Genomic DNA, 21,303 nt, shown 5'->3' with positions numbered 1-21,303 from the left:
TTTGTACAGGATTTATAAACTTTAGCTACTGTCTGTCTCTTTTGCCAATTTAGAAGAGCTTCACTTTACTGCATGGCCCTTCCTGGGGATTAAGATTTGGACAGGACAGATAAGGGTGGAAAGAAGGGGGAGGGACTAGTCAAAGAACATGCACGAATGACCCATGGACATGGACGACAGGGTGGGAATTGACTGTGGGATCAGGGGGGTGGGATGGGCGGAGGAGGGTAAAGGGGCAAAAATTAGGACAATAGTAATAGAATAACAATAAAATATTTAAACCTGAGCGGGGGTGAGGGGGTACTGAACCCACAGTCTCACCCTATCTTGCTCCATTTCTTACGGTGGAGCCCTACTCTACCCTTTCACCAGGGCAGGAAAAGATTGCTACTGCCCCCTTCTGGCCCATTGTATTTTTCCTCCTCTACAGAGCGGTGACTTCAAGAGGATGCCCAAGGATTTTGAGCCACCGAAGAGAACTCAGTGGAAGGGGTTTTCCCTTGTAAAGAGGTAAAGAGATCCTTTGGGAAGGCGATCAAATGAAAACACTCAGGGAGTGAGGAAGGCACAAAGGATTTCTAAATTGATTGATCTATATCCCCATGCACCTTTTCCCGCACACGGGCTTCTCTATCCCAGGAAATAGCCCCTCCTCATCAGCACAGGACTCCCCTTTGCCTCCAGGTTCCACCAACAAGGAGTGGACTGCCAGGTCCCCTGCTATAATTTCGGTACTCCAAGTCCTGTTCTCTGCTTTCCTCAATTTCCTTTTCGCACGCCTAGACCTTATTCCCTTCTCTTTTCTGCTTCAAACTCCTGTCCCGCCCACCCACCCACAGACTCGCATTTCCAGGAGCTCAGACCCTAGCCTCCTTCACTCTCTCCGCCTGCCCTGACCTCTGCTCTTCCCTGGGTGCCATAGCACCCCTTTCAGCACCCCTAAGCGGAACGGCCAGTCACTCTTTGCATTTGAACGGCAGGCTTGTCCCCTCTTGCACGCCTCTCCCCGACCCCCGCCCCAAGCGACTGAAAAAGGAAACATGCGCACTTCAGAGCTAGAAGCTGTCCTAGTGCTGAAATTTATAGGCTGGGTAAAATCACGTCTCCGTCTCTTTCTGTAGCCTTCATTCCAGCACAGGATCGCAGCATTTTTGCCCTGTTCTCCCTACCCACCCCAGCTCGCAGAGTCCTTTTTTCTTCCTCATTTACAACTTCTTTGAGAAAGAGAACATTTTCTAGAGAAAAGGGATTTGCTAAACAGAAAGGACTTAAAAGCCACAGCCGCCCGACCTCCAGCATGGCATTGTCACCAGCCCCCTTTGCATGGTGATGTGATTTCAGGAGCAGCCTTTTTTTTGTTGTTCTTTAGGAAAAGCAGCTGGGGGACCCATCAGTTCTAAGGCTTTGTCTTTCCTGGGTTAACCGATGGTCCTGAGCCCCGGGTTGACCTGACCACGATGCCTAGAACTGGCACTTTTTGTTTTTTCTCAGCAAACTGTACGGACCCAAATCTCTTTTTGATTTTCAAGGAAACTAGATTCCTGCCAGATTTTGAATCCGGACAATAGACAGATACTTTGTCCCAGCTTCTTTCTGGAATCATTTCGGGGATATTTTCCACAAGCATCACAGAAACAGGAATGAACCGGCAGCTAGTGAACATTTTGACAGCCTTGTTTGCATTTTCCTTAGAGACAGACCACTTCAGGTAGGTGAAAAGACTTCGCATGTGACGTTTTCCACCTGAAAACTGCTTAAAAGATACCGTGTTGTGCAATTTCTACCAATGTCTTATGTCCGGGACCATGTTATTTTAATTTTGTGAAGGAGAGTTAGGTTTCTTTTGTTCTTTTAAAAAGCTTAATTATGGTAGGAGAGTGGTAAATTTTCAGAGAGGCAAGTTTTATGATGCATAGACCCACTCTATGCATTTCAACACATTTCCAAGCCGATGTGATATTAAAGTAGTCGGACGAGTTGCATGCTCTTCACATTTCTACATAAGGGTGAATTGATTTATTTATTTTTTGCTTTCAAATTCTTTTGGAAGTCATTTAAAGGGGTTGTTGGATGCAATAGTTTTGATATGGTGGAGGTGACTGGATTAATTTGCCAAGATCATGCTCCTTTTATTTAAGATATTAAAAACCTATGATTCTTAGTCAACTTGGGACTTCTATTGTATTTCAGCAACTGTACGCATACTAGGAGGGCTAAAACTCAGGAAATGGCTTGACACATCAGAAACACTTCGAACCTCCTTTTGCCACCACATTCTACTCTTCGGTATATTTGAAATTGATTGCCTATCCAAGTGTAATTAAAATGACATCTTTGTATTTATGTATACATGAGAAATTGACTATGAATAATTCAAATAAGTGAGAAATCGTTATTTGTATGCTTGCATTTTCTAACTAATTTACAAATTGTCAAATCCATTGACACTTCAAAATATCAGATTATCAGCAGTAAGTGAATAGCCATGCTAATGAAGGAGGCTCTAAGACAAATGGGAGACGTTCATACAACAAAGTGTAGGACTCTTCATGTGATCTTCACCCCATTTTATGGTGTTTTTCACAGAACCAAGAGAAATGAGACATAGAGCAGCAATACCATGAGCACTGGGAAAACCCACTGTGTTCCTTTCAGGTTCTCACCTCCTGCTATGGTTAAGAAAACTTGTAGGCTGGGTTTTTTTAGGATCCTCATCCTCATCCTCATCCTCATCCTCAATCTTCATCTCCACCACCACCGCCATCAGCATAAACAAATAGTACTTGATCGACCTGATCCATCCGAAGATGCTGCATATGGGAATGTGAGTATTTCCAGATGATTGTATCATTTTTTAACTCTTACAAAAGGTTTATACCATCTTTGCACTTATATTTAATGCTGCTTCTTTGAAAAGCTGGAAAGAATGGGGCACTGTCTTAGTTATAGAATTAACGAGATTATTTTCGAAACTATTGAAAACAAAGCTTGTACGGTACATACTTCAGAGTAGAAATCAACATTCGGTCACCACTATGTATTGTGATAGAATTAATTTTCACTACAAACTAAATATGCTCTTCCTACGAGCCCTTTAAGGAAAATAAAAATCCAAAAATATTTCCAATCAACATTCAGTATTTGTGATCATTCCAAAGGCAAAACAATTTAGAAGTTCTTTCCTATGAATACTTTATTAGAGTCAACTGTTTAAATGCTATTCTATGAATAACAACTGATAAAATAATAGAAGTACAGACAGGCTCACTGTTGACCTATTTTAGAAGGAAGTTAAATTTCCAAGTGCAGATTTTCTTTCAGCTATTAATAAGCAATAGGGTAATTAGTTCATGCTTACTAATTACCCTATAGTAATTAGTAAGTACCCTATGATACTTTGTTCTGCCCATCTCAATACATACTTCTTATAAAAACTAGAGGACTGAGTAAGGGCTAAAATGCTAGAAGTAGTTTCTGAAATTTATGAGGAAATAATTTTAAGACAATCACCTAAATTTTAGAAATTATCATCATTTCTCTGATGACTCTAGAAAGAAACAGCTTCAACGATACAGCCATAAAAGCTACAATCTAACACTATGCATGTTGTGTCAATTTTAAACACCTTGTGCATGGCTGAAGTTTGAAAACTTAAGACGTATGACTCAGAATTTACACCTCTCATCATTTAAAGTTAACTCTGGACCCTGTACAATTGCAGAAGTTGACCAAAGGGTTTGTAATTCTCTTTTTCTTCTTGGCAACGCATCTAATATGTTTACAAAACATGCCCAACATTCTGTGGGCATGAGTCCTCAGGCAGTGGGGATGGAGAGATTGCTAAAAGATTTACTGATGTGTTTAGGGCGGCTTTCTGCAAAGACCATGACTCCAGGTCTGGAAAACAACCTTCGCAGACCCTCTCTCCCTCAGATTTCTTGGACAAATTGATGGGAAGGACATCAGGATACGATGCAAGAATCAGACCAAATTTTAAAGGTAGGTTTTACTTCAACATCGGTTACGCCTGTGGGGAATCTTCTAGACATTTAAATATTCTTTAAAAAAAAAAGTTTCCAGGGCTTTTTCTTATCAGATGAAAACAAGAATAGTATTCATTTCATTTGGGCATTCTTTTGAACTAGTCGATTTAATAGCTGAAATTGTACATGCTGCTTGCCACTTTTGAAAACTTTCCTTACTTGTGTTGTATTCCACAAAGAAATGTCAGAGATTATTGCCACGGTCCTTATTTTATCTTAAGTGAGAGTGTGACTGGAAATAAATACAAGAGCAAATGAGGGGCTTCACTTGTATGAATGCCCATCAGGACTCATCCAAGATTCGACTGTTACACCAGCATCCTCGGTTGGGGTTTTAAATACTTTACTGCGAAAGTGAAAATTAAATCTCAGCATAAAACACACCATTGTACACATTTTCAGGCCTCTCTCACTTTTCAATGGTGTGAGAAGAGACTCTAATAATACATCAGAAAAATTTGATTTCCTCTTATTTAAACATTCTAATTGTTTATTTGATGTTACTTATGTGAAATTCACAAAAAAGATAATAGAATTATAAACTGCACATGTCAAAGATGGTAGATACTTTCTTTGTTCAATTAGAAACAAATAAAAAATTTGGTGTTTTCATTTAACGTTACAAAAATGTAATTTATAGTCTCTAGAAATTACTTTTTAACTATTTGGTTTATGTTTATTCTGAATCAGAAAAATACTGTAATAAGAACCAATCATTAATTATTGAATTATTTTAATGCTTTAATTTTAAATACATATATTAAATGACAATTGTATTTTACCTTTTAATTTAATTTAATATAATGCATTGTAAAGTGTTTATAATATTTTATAAGAGGAGAAACCTATAATATTCTGGATGTTATGTCATAATTCATTCATTGCTTCGGTTTTAGTTATTTATGACATTTAGTTATTTATTTAGTTATCAGTAATTTAATTGGATTGCTTTCCTTGAGTTTTGATTAATTTTTATTATTGGCAAATATGAGCATGAAAACTGAATTCTAAATTCATTTCTCCTTTAAATACTACACCTCTGAATATACCCAGTTAAGGGCACATTTCATAAAGAAATACCTAAGACTTTTGATGAACCACACGAGTTTGATTTATAGAGTATTTCCAAAAGAGACAACAGAACTAAGTTCAAAGTTTAATATTCCTGAAAACGATTTTCATGTTCACCCCATTTCATATTAATTTTGTGATCATTGCTTTGGAAGTCAATATTTGAAACAAAATCCTATAAGTAGCCAGTCAAGAATCAGCTTTCAATGGGACTGCTCAATTACACATTTATTCTCTTAGCCATTCAATAACCTTGGAGTCCAAACTACATGCCAAATAGTAACTATGGTGAAAGGTGAAACAGGTTTGGGTGCTACATCACAAATTTCAGTGAGGAGAGCAGATGTTGCGTGAATACTTATAAAATATAATAATATGAAATGTATATTATGTAGAAATGAAGCCATTAATAGTTAAGTAGCATTAGGGAGTACAGATAAAATGCTACAGCATTCCAACAACTGAGGAGATGATTTCCTACTAAGCTAGTCACAGAAAGCTTCAGAGAGACGGTCCAGAGATGGAAAACTGTTGCAAGTTCATGAGCATCCTGTTGAACAGCAGCTATTACCCATCATTTTCTAGGAAAAACTATCTGATAGGATGTAAAAGTACAAAGAGTTATACACCATCCATGTTGTCATTGCTACTTTAAGTGACCACATGAAATGAGCATCATTTACACACACAGCTTTGTTTCTGGTTCTGTTGGGGGTGTCACCCTTTGGAAATAATGCTTCTCATGATTTCAAATGATAAATAAATGAAAAGAATAAAGTATAGCAAACTAGGGTCATGTTTTGAGATTTATCAACTCCTTGAAGACCTAAGCCCAGGGTGTTTTAAAGACTTGTAAAAGGGAAACTGGGTGGATATCATTTAAGATTCTAATATTAATGGACTTCACTGTGTTTTGTCTCCCTCTCCCTTTAACTCTCCACCTCAATGAACCCTGATACTGTCATAAGTTTTATTTCCACAGACCATTTATAACAGATTAATTACCTACTAGCTCCTGCAATTCTCTTTACTCTGATGATCTTGGCTTTTTGGGGATATAAAACGTTCCCCATTATTTTATTTTTTATAAAGACTTTATTTATTTATTTTTAGAGAGGGGGAAGGGAGAGAGAAAGAGAGGGAGAGAAACAGCAATGTGGGGTTGCTTCTCACGCGCCCCCTACTGGGGACCTGGCCCACAACCCAGGCATGTGCCCTGACTGGGAATTGAACCGGCGACCCTTTGGTTCTCAGGCCGGCCCTCAATCCACTGAGCCACACCAGCCAGGGCCATTCCTCATTGTTTTAGACAAAAACAATTTGCCTTCCTTGGTGTTCCCATAAAACATTGTATGTTTAACATGGTTATTTTGCATATTTATGTTTTATCAACCCACTCCACACCACATCTGAGAGGGCAGTGAGGTACCTTATTATATAGATATAGATATATAAATATACTATATATAGATATAGATAGTATTATTTATATATTTATATATAGTCTAGGGAAAGGAAGTTATCTTTTTCTGCAGAATGAGGAAATGACAACCGAGACAGGAAAATTCAGATCAATTACGAAGGTTAGTGTGCCCAATGATTTGTAGTCATTGGATGGGAACTTCGGAGGGACCACCAGTAGTCACGGTGGCTAAGATGATCTCATTGAGCTGAGCAGAAAGAAATAAAAGAAAGAGATGATGGGGAACCTGTAACAGTGAGGAGGCTAGAAAGAACACTGTAGTGCTTACTATAGTTGATTAGCAATGTAGCAATGAGAAAATGTATATGATGGGTAGAAATGAAGGGTGATTAGGAAATGTAATTGTATCTGGAACAGTGACAGGTTCCCTGTCAATGCCAAAAAATAAACTGACTATGATGACAATAAACATGATGATGATGATGATGCTTAAAATGACAATATAATGATTGATAAGAAGACAGAAGGGCAAGATTTGGCCACAAGAATAAAAGCAAGAGCCAGATATTGGCTGCTCAGTCAAACAGAATGGCTTTTCTAGAAGTCTTACTAAATAATAGCACATTTCTCTGTTTCCTTGCTGCCACAGATTGGCAAGGGAGAAAGAAATGTATATGCGTGATTTTTCTTATTGGAAGGCATTTTTCCTGCATGCTTTCAAGTCAGTAAAATATTTCATGTCTGTTTCATGTCCCTCACAGACTGTGAAAGATGTCATAACGGGGATATATACAAGAAGGAAGATGGACGTAAGCTAGAAAAGGGAACCAGGAATGATTCAGACTTGGGTCTGTAATCGAGAGCCATTCTTAGAAGCTATAGGAAAAAATAGCTTTTCTGATGTGAAGCACCAGTATATAAACAAAGTCATGAGTCAGAGTTGCCAACTGCATTACATCTATAAGATCCACAGAGACCTGGGTCAGATCTTGTCAAACCATAAATTTCCAAAATCCTCAGTTCAGAGAAAAACACAAGCTATGTCCACTCACGATTACCTGGCTTTGAAACTATGGTAAATGTTGAGTTTACGTCAACAGGGAAGTCTTACTTCCCACCTGGGTGTTTTATCTCATTGTTAGTTAATTTCTCACATTGTTATCCCATCATTTTATTAGATATTACTCTGTCAGTAAAATTGTATCTTGAAAATGCCACTTTAAACATTAAGCTTTTAAAGAAGCCAGATGAAATGCTCAAACCTGGGCAAAATGAATTAGTTCTAATTCTCTTTCTTTGAAACAAAGCCTTTATCTAGTGTAATGAAATTTTCTTTGAAAATGAAATTAACTTAGGGTTATATCCTAAATTTCATTCCAATGTGAATAAACACATTTCACCATAACAGTCATTTTGGGGTAGGATCTAGAAAAGATAATGCCAGGAGATAATTATTCACTCCACTTCCTCGTGCATGCCATGAACACTAATTTTTTTCCATGTCTGGAGACCTAAATTTGAAAGTGTGATGTGTGACATTAAAACCTAAATTTGCATGCAATATGGCTTCCTTCGTTTCCCAGGGAGTTATCAGCTCAAGAGGTGTTCGAGATATAAGTAGAAATCTATCCCCTTCCAAAAAACCAGAGGTCTTCAGGTTTCTCCCCTTGGAAATGCTCTTGTCTGTAGCCTCGTAAAGCTGAAGTTCAAATGTTGTCCTTCCCAATCCCGGTAGGGGGTGGCTTGTGCACAAATGTCCATCTGGCTGGGACACTTGGAAAGGGCGATTTTCTCAGTGATGATGCAGCCCCAGTGTGATCACTTCTTCGATCACCGTGGTGGGCGTGGGCCTCACACGTTACTACGGAGAGTGGAATGCTTGCAAGATCACAAGTATTTGATCTGAGTATAGAATGTAACAGAAGCCCTCAGGCACCTGAAAGGGTAAAGGCATTTTAGAACAAGACGATAGGAGATAAAAGGGGGAAAAAAGTATTGAAAGGAAAGGCTGCGAGTAAGAAAGGGACATTTATATATGACAGTTTTGTTCGGGGATATTATTGAAGATTTTTGAACATCTGAAATCCACTGTGTCATAATTTAGTTTAGCTTTTGTGTGCTGGATGGATACCGACTAACACATTTGTATATACTAGGCTACTACTCTGGGCCTACAAGGTGCTTGTCAGGGATTGGAGGTGGCATCAAGGAGGAGGTATCTATAGTGTTCCAACACACTTTAGCAAAGTACATTCCAATAAGTTCACCTCACTGGAATATGTCTTCCACTTCATGGTGACCAAGTAGTAGAGTGGAAACAGCCCTGGACTTAGATCCAGAAAACCCAGGTTCACGTCCTCATTCAGACGTTTTTGGAAAAGGTGTCTTCCTCTCTCCATGCCTCAAGTTTTCTTCTGCCTTTGTTACCTCATTTTGGTTCTCTGAGCATCCAAGGAGATCATGTATCTGAATTTGTATGGAAGTACGAAGATTATTACAAATAGTTTGAATTATTATTACTAGTCCTCCGTTTCTCTTTTATAACCAACACTGACTATATTATCAAAGCTTCATGGTGATTGGGTCTTTATAATTCATCTTTAATGGAAAAAAACACGTCAAAGAAGTTGTAGCATTTTAGGGTTCAACTGCCATACAAGAACATAGATGGTGTGTGTCTCAGCTAGTTCTCCTTTATTAGTTCACTGAGAACATTTCCAACCTTGAAAGGGCTATTTCTATTCCTAACTGTGAAACAGAGAGGGAGCCATTTTTAGGAAGGAATCATCTTTATCCATTCACATCCCATCCCTGATGTTTTCTTGGACCCTGTTTAAATTAACAAAGTAAAAGACAGGGAACTAATTGCACTTGGTCCTAGAAAGAATCTTAAATGTAACTGAAGATGTATGATTGTCATTTCTGGTGTATTTTCTTGTCCAGTTAGTGCAGGTGCAAGGGTCGCTGCACAATCATACTGAATCTATTTCCTATTTTAGAATAAGTGTTTTTAAGAGAACATTTGGTCTTTACAACATGGCAGGTTAAGACCACTGGAAATGGAAGCCCATAACTTAGTTTTGGACAATGTATTGCTTTGCTCTTTAGTTGATTCTGGGAGACTTCATATTTCCAGTTTTCTTTATGAAAGAGCCTAAACATTTTATTCGAATTCTGTAGTGCTTACTGTTCCTCCCCATCCTGAAAGACAATTCAGCCCATTTTGCTGATAATCTGAGGCTTTGTTTTTGAAAAAAGATAATCTCATAGATATCAGGGTGTCTTGGTACTTAATGACTGAATATTATAATGTGTCCAGTTGGGACAGTCCGGTTTAGAGTGACAAAAAATAGTCATTAGTTTTTATCTTGGTAGTGTTGGATATTTTTCTTGGTGTGTTAGATCAGACACATTTGGAATAGGGTCTTAAAAATGAAATGCAGTTGATCAAGCCTCCTAACAACAAGGTCAGCAGAAGCATTCCGGGTTCTCCTTGGAGTTAGCACCCAAGAGGCCGTCCTCACCGCGGCATGCTGCGCTTGCTCATTGACTTCTTTTATGAGAGGGCTACTCTGGACACTTGTGGCTGATTGCAGGCACTTTCAGCCGCATAAAACCCAGGAAAGAAGGACATGAGTGAAAGGAATAGGTCTCTAAGTGGTATTCTTAAGTGTGCAAGATGTTTAAGAATAAAGGCACTAGGTCACCCTCTTTACGCCTGGTCTGGCTAGCCAATCCAGTGCGGTCACGGGGCCGATACAAGAGGGAAGCTTGACACTCTCTCGGACTCACGCCCTGGCTCAAGTAGTCACCATTCCCTCATGAGCGTGACTACTCCAGGTGCTGACTCTGTTTTATTAACACATTCAACCACGAGGCCAAAAGAGGACCTCGAATCGAGTCAAAATATGGAAACGCAATAGGCAATTGTTACGAATGTGACTGGATAAGTCTTCTTTTCTATTTCTCCTTTTTCTCTGATGGGAGGGGCGTTCATATTTTCTTGAGAAAAAATAAACTACATTTTGCCCTTGCATTGTCAAAGAAATGGAATAAATTTGGGTCAAGGAGCACACATGTGGGCACAAAATTTATATGCAAAGGCTTACATCTTTATATTTGAGTCTGAACACACCATTCATTTTTTTATTCATTTAATAATTAGTGAATAATTACTATGTGCTGGGTGCCATATTACTTGCTAATTACATAGTGGTAAACAGAAACTTGAGCTTTTACTTATTTTTTTTGAAAATTGGCAAAATACAAGAACTCACTTCAGTATTTAGTGTTTCCATAAAACAAGCACTCTTACGGACATTTGCTTTATTACTCACGAAGCCAGAACGAAACTGACCGTGTTTTAGAGACGCCGAACCTTAGACTTGTCGTCATGCGATTTGACTGTTCTTGGGGATTTAAAATATCAAGAAGCTGAACCTTCATGAGTTTTCTTTTCTTTTGTTTTACTAACTTTACTTTTCAGCTACAGTTCACATTCAATATTGCGTTCTACTAATTTCAGGTGTAAGATGCACGGCGCAGTGGCCACACAATCGTATACTTTACACAGTGATCCCCCTGCCCCTGATCTCTCACTACCCACCTGGCACCCTCAATACTTATAGTATTATTGATTACATTCCCTGTGCTGCACTTTCCATCTCTGTGACTGCTGTGTAACTGCCAATCTGCGCTTCTTCATCCTTGCATCTTTTCACCCGGTCCCCCAACCCCCTTCCCCTCTGGCAACAATCTATCTGTTCTTTGTATCTGTGAGTCTGTCTCTATTTTGTTTGTTCGTTTACTTGGTTCTTTAGATTCCACATATAAGTATCATCAGATGGCATCTGTCTTTCTCTTCCTTATTTTACTTAGCATAATACCCTCTAGGGCCATCCGTAGTGTTGGAAATGGTAAGATTTCATTCTTTTTGATGTCCAAGTAATATTCCACTGTATATATGTACTGGCACTTTTTTGTCCACTCACCTATTGATGGGAACTTGGGCTGCTTCCAAATCTTGGCTATTGTAAATAATGCTGCAATGAACATACGGGTGCATATATTCTTTTGAACTAGTGTTTTGAGTTTCTTTGGATATATTCCCAGAAGCAGAATCACTGGGTCAGAAGGCAGTTCCATTTTTAACTTTTTGAGGTATCTCCATACTGCTTTCCACAGTGGCTGCACTAATCTGCATTCCCACCAACAGTGCATGAGGGTTGCATTTTCCCCACATCCTCGCCAGCACTTATTATTTGTTGATTTATCGATGATAGCCATTCTGACAGGTGTGAGGTGATATCTCATGGTGGCTTTAATTTGCATTTCCCTGTTGATTACTGACTTTGAGCATCTTTTCATATGTCTATGGGCCATCTGTATGTCCTCTTTGGAGAAGTGTCTATTCAAGTCCTCTGCCCATTTTTAAGTGGATTATTTATTTTGGGGTTTCTGGTTTTTGTGGGGGTTTTTTTGGTGTTGACTTGTATGAGTTCTTTTCAAAATTTTTTTATTTTTTATTTTAGAGAGACAAAGGAAGGGGGAGAGAGGGGGTGGGGGAGAGAGAGAATTTGTTGTTGACTTATGTATGCATTCATTGACTGATTCTTGTATGTGCCCCAAATGAGGATCAAACCATGGAATATCAGGACGGCATGATTATGAACTGAGCTGCCTGGCGGGGGCATGTATGGGTTCTTTATAAGTTTCGTATATGAACCATTAGTGCATATGTCATTGGTGAATACATTCTCCCATTCAGTAAGTTGTCTTCTCATTTTGTTGATGGCTTCCTTTGCTGTGCAAAACCTTTTTAGTTAGATGCAGTCCCATTTTTTTTTCTTTTGTTTCCCTTGCCCAAGTGCATATATCAGAAAAAAATACTGCTAAGAGAAATGTCAGAGATTTTACTATCTATGTTTTCTTCTAGGAGTTTTATGGTTTCAGGTCTTACATTCAAGTCTGTAATCCATTTTGAGTCTGTTCTTGTATATGGTGTGAGAGAGCGGTATAGTTTCATTTTTTTTTTTGCATGTATCTGCCCAGTTTTTTCAATACCATTTATTGAATAGACTGGCTTTATCCCATTGCATGTTTTTGCCTCCTTTGTCAAACACTAATTGGCTAAAAAGGTGTGGGTTTATTTCTGGGCTCTCTGTTTTGTTCCATTAATCTATATGTCTGTTTTAATGCCACTACCATGCTGATTTGATTACCATATCCTTATAGTACAGTTTGATATCAGGTAGTGTGATACATCCAACTCTGTTCTGCTTTCTCAAGATTGCTGTGGCTATTTGGGGTCTTTTGTGGTTCCATATAAGTGTTTGGATTATTTGTTCTAGTTCTGTGAAAAACACCATTGGTATTTTGATAGGAATTGTGTTAAATCTATAGATTTCTTTGGGTAGTATAGGCATTTTAATGATGTTAATCCTTCTTATCAATGAGTACGGTATATGCTTCCATTTATTTATATCTTCTTCAAAGAAATCTAAGGTTTTAAATGTCAGTTCTCATTTTACTAAAAACTAGAATATCAGTTCTAAGTTGAATGCTCTATCATCTAGTATGTTTGCAGAAGAGGAACGGCACACTCTAGTGGGGTATGGCAGGGTTTGGAAAACCAATCTGGAGAGAGAGAGTACAGTACTTTGGGACTATCAACAGTGTATGTGAAGAGGCAAGGGAGAGAATGGTTGTAAGAGCCTAGAGATGGTGGCTATATAGAGAGGCCCCCTAATGAGATCTGTGGAGCGAAGTAGTTCGTTTGTACGGTCCTAGCAGGCAAAAAGCTAGGGAACAGTCCGACCTCACTCTCCTCCTGCTTTCCATTTTCTTGTGGGAGCCTCTCATTGGCCAAATACAACTAGAAGTCAGAGAGCAAGCTCAATGATGCGAATCCAGAAGGTCAGCTTCCCAGGGTACAGCAAAGAACAGAGCAGAAAACAGAGTGTCTCTGGGGCAAATGGAAGATAATCAGCACAAGTCAAGCTACAAGCAAAGCCATCCCTCAACCTTCAGGTGGTTAAGCAGACAGCTCCAAAGCTCATGGTCAGTTCAGTAAGCCTTCCTTTATCAAAGCCTTCCTTTGAGAAGGAATGGAAGTGAGAAAAGGATATCGTTGGGATATATTATCCCAATAGATACATGATACCACGAACAGCAGAAGAGAGAGGAAGATAATGTAACATGGTAGTTCTGCCTCCTAAACAGACCACTGGAAGAGGCACAACCAACGGACTGGTGGTGGGAGGGGAGGTCTTCCTGTGGAGTATATGACAATTTTTAGTATAGTTTCCTTTCTATCTGATTCAGTGTTGACATTTGCTAGTATCATTGTCTTGCCCCACAGTAACCCCTCCAGGATCTGCATACTGAGATGCATTGTAGGCTTGGATCTGAGCACAAGGTGTAATGGCAAGTCTCTCTGGGGCAGGGCGGCTGGGACACATTCTCTCCCCCTGCGCTCTGCCGTTCTGCACAGAACTGAAGAAGGCGCGTTGCAGGAGGAAGGACTGGGTGGGGCGGCAGTGGTTGGAAGAGCACACAGACAGGCGCAGAGTAGTGTGCGGTTCAAGGAAAGGGCGAGTCTGAAGAACAGGTGTTTGTTCTCCATTCTTCGGCTGCTTTGATGACTGCATCTGAAATACAGCTACTTATGGCAATTCTGCTATTTTAGGAAAACCTGAGAACCACTTGACCACGTAATTTTCTTTCATTTTAAAAATCTAAGAGTACACAGAAGATGACATAGTTTATCTTCTGATTTATTTACATTTAAATATTGGGTTAGCCAAAAAGTTTGTTTAGCTTTTTCCGTACGATGGCTCTAGTAGTGCTTAGTTGTTTTTAACTTCATTCAAAACAATTTCGTTAGATTTCATTGTGACAGCTGTCATATCAGCAGCGTACATTTAAAAAAACTTATCAAAATTGGTGAATTTTTGTGCAACCATTTTAATATTGATGATGGAAGAAGATACGCAACATCTTTGGTGTATTATGCTTTATTATTTCAAGAAAGGTAAAAACGCAACTGAAACGCAAAAAAAAAAAAGATTTGTGCAGTGTATGGAGAAGGTGCTGTGACTGATTGAACATGTCAAAACTGGTTTGCAAAGCTCCTTAGTACACTTTGGCCAAATAATTCTTTGCTGTGGGGCTGTCTTATGCATTGGAAGACGTTTAGCAGAACCCCTGGCCTCTATCCACTAGAAGCCAATAGTGGGAGACAGTTGACATACTCAAAATATCCAAATCACTAACGTTCTTAGTGAAAATGAAAAATGTGTCTTTTATTTTACAGAAAAAAACTAAATGGACTTTTTAGCCAACCCCATACTTCAAGATGTTGATTCCTAAAAACCACTTCATGTCCAACGAGGTAGTTGAGACTCCTTTTATTAGGCTTTCCCTTAGGAAAAGCATTCTTTGCCCCCCAAAAAGAAAGTCTGCAGAAAACAAGGGGTCTGTGTATTTAGCTTTGAACCTCGAAGTCTCTCAATAGTGAATGATACATTTGGCAAAACACACTGTATAACAAGTCAAGTTAAATGATGTGATTCAGAATAACTTATGAAGGTACTGCGCAATGTTCACAACGGATAGCTTGCATTCTAGTGTTTTCTTTTCATTACCTGGGGTTTTAGTACTTGAGCACTATATAGCACATGCCAAATCAAAGGACGCAGGGTTTAATACTAAACCAAATTAGCGACCAAGCAGATGCATTTCTCAAACCGTGTTCAGAGCGCCTGCTTCAGAGCCAACCAGGAGTGCTGTTAGAAAGGCACGCAGCCAGGCCCCGCACTTCACCAGCTCTACCTCCCCAGAATCGCCGCACGATGGGGTCTTGCAATGGTCACTTTAACAAATTCATTACTCCCTGCAGCTTAAGAACAACAGGACTAGAATGAGAGATTTTTTTCCCATGCACCTGAAGGGCAGTACCCTCCTTACAGTATTTTCCTCAAGATACTGTGTGCTGGCATTGCCTGACCAAAAAACGAGAGAAAAATCCTAAGTGATGTAAATAAATCTAAACTGAGACTCATGAGACCTGGTTTTCACTGCAGTTCTGCCGGTAGTTTTGCCAGCTGTGACCTGGAGCGCACCACTGGGCCTCTCTGGGATTCAGCCTTGTCATCTCCAAAATAAAGGACTTGCATCTAGATATCCCTCTCTGTTGCCTCCAATTCTGATAGTCCCTGTCTGTGTAGTCAATATCTTTGTGTATGTTTTTTTTGTAAGTTATCCATTCATCCACAGAAGAATTTGGATGCATCCAATATTCCTAGAGAATTGGTCTCTCTGAGAAATGCTTAATTCTGTCCAGAATTGTTTTTGTAGTTAGTTGCTCATAATTTATTTCAACACCCAATATTGCAAGGATGATCACTATACTCTGGGAACATTCTGGAAACCTAGGAGGGAATTACTGAGGAAACCAGCCATTTAAAATGTTTGCCTTGCTTTTGGTCTGCAGGAAGCAACTCCATGTACAGAGGCTGTCTGGGGAAAGCAGCTACCATGCTTTTTTAGCTTAGCATCTGGCGAAAGTTGTTTCTCAAAACACCAGTCCCGGGAAAAGTTCTCAGATATAAGGATGAATATGTAAAATAAGAATGGAGAATTTGACACCACATCCTCTGAGGGAGCACCAATATTCATTAGCATGTGAAAAGGTTTTGAGAAAACCTGCCGTGAAAATACACTGGAATCTAAGGAACAAAATACACTGATGAACACAATAGAAACAGAGGCATGGATACATGGGACAGACTGACAGCTGTCAGAGGGGAGGGGGAGGATGAAAGAAGGGGAAGGGATCAACCGAAGAACATGCATGCATAACCCGAAGACACAGACAGCTGATGGCCAGAGGGAAGCGGGGGAGGGCTGGGTGGAGGTGGGCAAAGGGAGGGGGTGATGGGGACATCTGTAATAGTGTCAGCAATAAAAATAAAGTTTAAAAAAATATTTTAAAAACTAGTTTTTACACAGGGGCTTCTCCTCTTCTTATCTGATAATAGACTATTTAAATGAGTAACGTTCCAGATAACTGATGTTTTATGGAATACGCTTTAGAAAACGTGGTCTTGGTAAAACCAATAAATCTAAAATATTTTCCCATGGAAAAAATGACGATGATGGGAAACCTAACTATACATAAAATACAATGATCTTCCAGAAAGAGAAGAATCATAAGAGCCAGAAGGCCCACAATTCGGTAGATGTGGCTTCCTTATTGACCCACGATCAACATTAGCATTCCAATGCCACAAGAGAATTGCTCCCCAAGTTATTATTGCAGGCTATTTATCTCCTGCTTCACTCACATGAATAAAGAAGCAAACAGTGGCATTCAGAAAAAAACAAATATTGGAGACAAAAGAAAAGACATTAGTCAATACAGCAAAATACTTTGATCTGATAATCACCTTCTGTTTTAGCCTTTATGATTCTTGAAGGCTGAGCGACAAATACACATTTAAACAAGTGATCTTTGACAAACTAAAGACATTTCTCCAGCAGAATATGACTCATGCCTGGATGAAAAATTTCCTTTTAGATTGCAATCTTCTCTTTCACGGATAAATCTTGTGGTTATACAATTTCTCCTCAACTGTTTGTTAAAAAAATTTTCCCATCACTTCCTTGAACTGAAATTTAAAAAATCTGAATCCATATAAAAACACTCATGTAAAACTGAAATTATGCAATATTTATGTAGACTTTTCTAGTAACTTGTCTAGATTGAAGATTAGATCTTTATTTATTAGTATTAAAATATATTCTAAGTTAGTCTGCTCAAAATTGATTATGTTTCATATACTTAGATAAATTCCCAGGAAAAACTCCTGAAACTGTTTTCAGTGGATGGATGCAGAATGAGAAACATCTTTGAACTATCGTGAATATCTTGAGAATGGTATATATATATATACAAACTCCTGTATGTGTGTGTCTGTATATATGTAACCTTCTTTATTACTAGTTCTTTCCTCACGCTTTCTCTGAGAGAGTTTGTTAAATGAGCAAGTATGATTTTTTTCTCTTCCTGTTTCTTACTCCAGGGTCTTAGGAAAATAGAACAAAGTAGGGGGTGAAGAAATATGAAAGCTACCTTAGACTTAATCAATGGCTCATAAGTCATGTCAGTTATTGCATACAGTAGATGAAGACACATGGGTAATGAAGCCACTACACATTCTGTATGACATTAGTCCTTTGTTAGCCCCAACTGCTTCATGGTATCCACAGAGACGGCATAAGCACGCTGATATTCCACTGTGCAACCCAGACAATGGAATACCAATCTGTAAGCTTTTCTGGTGATTGAGGGGTGGGAGTGTCAGATATAATGGACCTTGAAGAAGCACTGAGTGCAGATTAACTATAAAGAAGTTACTAGTACTTAGTATCTATACAGTTCGCTTAGTTTATCTTCACTTTGGGCTTTATATAGTCTGGGTATCTGACTCGGATTCCTTGTTATCATTTCCTTCCTTCCTGCCTGCCTTCTTTCCTTCCTCCCGTCCTTCCTTTCTTTCCAAATTAATTGGGTTTACTTTTCGATTGTAGCTGACGCACCACTTCTGTTTCTGCATTTCTGAAGGCAGACAGAGGCATTAGCTAATGGGGATAGGGAGACGGCTTTGCTGAACCCTTCGTTATAAAAGGCATGGAATACAACAAGATGATAACGTTTTCCCCAGGGTTCCAAGTTTTGCTTTCAAAGTGAAGTACATACTATATTCCAAAAATATAAAAATTTAAGAAGAGGTCACCCCTGGGTGGCAGGAAGCGTCACATGGGCTCAATGCCACGCCTTGAGAACAGGAAGCTCTGGCGCCAGAAACTGCTTTTTCAGGAGGACTTTTTATAGATAAAATGTCATTCTGCTTGCTCTAAAACTTGCGGTCACAGCTTGTTAGTAACAAAGTTGCTATACTACTCAGCATTTATTTTCTCTGGAATACCCCTATTGCATTTTCAGGAGTTCGTGACCACTCTGTGACCGGTGGCATACTTGACGTTGCTCCTCACCGAACTAATCCTATATTCTCAGATGTATTTTCTCTAGCTGTCCAAAAATAGGAGGAATTACCTACCATCTTGCCTATGTGTTCCTTTTATTTCCCCCAAGCACCTACATTTGCAATATTCACATTTGTTTATCGTGCACATATGTCTCATTTAAGCTCATCCTTTATTCAAATATGAGCGAATATTCCCCCTTTAAACCTAGCAGGAGGTTTCCTGTTCTATGGATCTCTTGATGCCAACCAAGTTTATAACATGCAGGGCTTTCTGCAAAGTCTATACATTTGTGACTTGGGGCAAATAACCCAAAGCCCATAAAAAAAAAAATTTCTTCAGCAAGAGAATACACTTATCTCAAGGAAAAAATTCCACACTTCCACCTGTCAACCAGACTCTGCAAATAGCATGCTTACACGCACATTGTTTTATTTCCTGCCTATTTTTGAAACTGGGTTTGCATAGGGCCCCCGGGTAAAGAACCTTTCATAGTACCCACTCACCCCGATCGCATTTATTTAGGAGGTGTCAACGTAGAGTGAACGAAATCTGTAGCTTGCGTGAAGGAATCTTTGTGGAGCTCAGCGGAAGTGCACCGACATGGGAAGCTTCTGTGATTGAGTTATGAGTCCTTTACCATGGGAACTTTCTCATCCCTCCACACGCCGAAAGAACAGAATTATTATATAAGAATCTGGAACCAGGTGCTACCACCATGTGCCATAATAAACTGTATACATAGGTAAAGTCTCAAGTGAGGAGGTATCCACTCAGCATCTAACTTTTCATATAAATGTTGGAATAAATGATGCGCTTCAGAGGTAGAGCAAAGCAGTTGAGGATGTTAACAAAAAGTGTCCATCAGAGACGTCATGCAATATGCCATATACATCACAGAATGACACCTTTTAAAAAAGTTATTGACTTATCAGGGGTGATGTGGCAGGTACAAAGAAGGCAAAGAAATATAGAATGGATAATAAATAGATCCCAAAGGAAAGCTAAGATCAGAAATAAACTCCTATACTTTTTTTAGAAAATCCATAGTGCAGCTGCTCTGGGGTGCCTGATTGGTTTTATCTTCATCCGAATGCGCAGGAAGAGCAAGCTGAGCTGTCCCCCAAGGGAGCACAGAGCTCAAAATACTGGTACCCGTGCTGCTCTAGGCCTCTCCTGACTCTCGAAACTCTCCCGGGATTTCTCATCACTTTGCGATAAAGTTCATACGCCTGCAAATAGCTTACAAGGGTCTTGGTGATTAGGTTTTTTTACTACATCTAAGTTTGGGTTTCTGAGAAGCACACCCTGTGTGCAAGTGATTGATTAAGTATAAGTGAGCAGGGGAGGCATATAAGAGAGGGATAGACCGGGACAGGAAAGCCCAGGAAGGGCGTGATCTCAGGCAAGGTCCACCAGAGGGTGGGTTCGACCACATCCCTCAGGGGAACGCTGGCGTGTAAGCTACATCCCAGAATTGTCCTGACTGCAGGCAAGAAAGCTGGCTTTTCCTATTCCCCCGTCAGTTAATGGGAAAGACTGCCCTCAGGGTGTGTTTGGGTGGGTGAGGAGAGGAAACTCTCAGAGGGTTCTATCTCTCCCTGTAGTCAAAGTGAGCTCCGGTAGCCCCAGAACACTGCTCTGCGAGAGACCGCGTGTTACGGCTACTGGAAGCAAAAACACACTGAGGTGAGAGGCACAAGATGGTAAATGAGATCCCAGGAATCTGTTTGACTCACGGTTCCAGTTTAGGCAATGAATTAGATGGTGGTTTTGTCTCCTCAAAGAGGAGCTATGAGAGGAAGACGATGCTGAGAGAGGAAGATAAGGAGTTCAGCTTTGGGCACATGTTTTTTGGGCACTGAAACAAACCCACATAGAACTGTCTAATCTGCAGCTGCGAACGTTAATATGGAGTCCGGAAGAGGAGCTGGGGTAGAAATGTAGAAACGGGAGGCATCGGATTGCAACAATATTAACTGAGGCCACTCAGTGCAGATGTGTAGGCTGAATAGAGAAGAGAAAAAAGGTTGAGACTTTCCATGAACGCGAACATGGATGGAAGGAGGCAGGGAAGGGGATTCCACGGGAACATGGAGGAGGAGTCATCAAAAAACCTGGAAGAGAAACAGAGAAAGATGTAGGCATAGACATTAAGGGAAGAGAGCTTTGCGGAAGAGGAAACCAACCATGCCAAGTGCAGCAGGGATAGTGAATAGAAAGAGGCAAAGAAATAAATAGGCCACTGGATTCGGTCACTGGGACAGTTTTGACCTTAGCAAGGGCAGTTTCTCTAGAGCTGTGAGCCAAAAGCCCAGGGTGTAGCTGGTTGCACAGTGAATGAGATTTGAGACAGTGAGGAAAAGTGAGTATGTAGACTTCTTATTTAAAGGACTAATGCCAGGGAGAAAAAGACAGATCAGATATTAGCTTACAGAGCTTGAGTGAAGGTAGGTTTTTTTACTATTAAGATGAGGAAAGTATACGTGTAAAATAAAGGAAGGGGAGGTTGAAAGTACAAAAGAGATAAAAGATAATGCATGGAGCAGAGTTCTGGAAGAGGAAGGAAGGAGCAATCCCATGAAGAGAAATGGAGGGACTCTTGCACTGGAGGAGAATTATCCCTTCCTTTACTCCCATAGTTAATTCTATGGGTGGAGGGGAAGGTAGGCAGGGCAGGTTCACATCTGATGGCCCCTATTTTCTTAGTGAAGTAGT

General features: G+C 39.7%; 1 protein-coding gene across 1 annotated transcript in view; it reads left to right on the top strand.

The window, feature by feature from the left end:
* The first annotated feature begins 1,246 nt into the window (after nt 1–1,246).
* Nucleotides 1,247–21,303, top strand: part of GLRA2 (glycine receptor alpha 2) — a 168,487-nt gene continuing 148,430 nt past the window's right edge. The window contains exons 1-2 of the mRNA XM_024569903.3: nt 1,247–1,708; nt 3,866–3,999. Of these exons, the coding sequence (XP_024425671.1) occupies nt 1,641–1,708; nt 3,866–3,999 (202 nt within the window). The 5' untranslated portion in view covers nt 1,247–1,640. The remainder of the gene's footprint in view (nt 1,709–3,865; nt 4,000–21,303) is intronic.

This window comes from Desmodus rotundus, chromosome X, assembly GCF_022682495.2.
Source record: "Desmodus rotundus isolate HL8 chromosome X, HLdesRot8A.1, whole genome shotgun sequence".
NCBI classification, from domain to species: Eukaryota; Metazoa; Chordata; class Mammalia; order Chiroptera; family Phyllostomidae; genus Desmodus; species Desmodus rotundus.
Note: the sequence above shows the minus strand (reverse complement) of the source record. Positions and strands in the feature narration are given on the sequence as shown.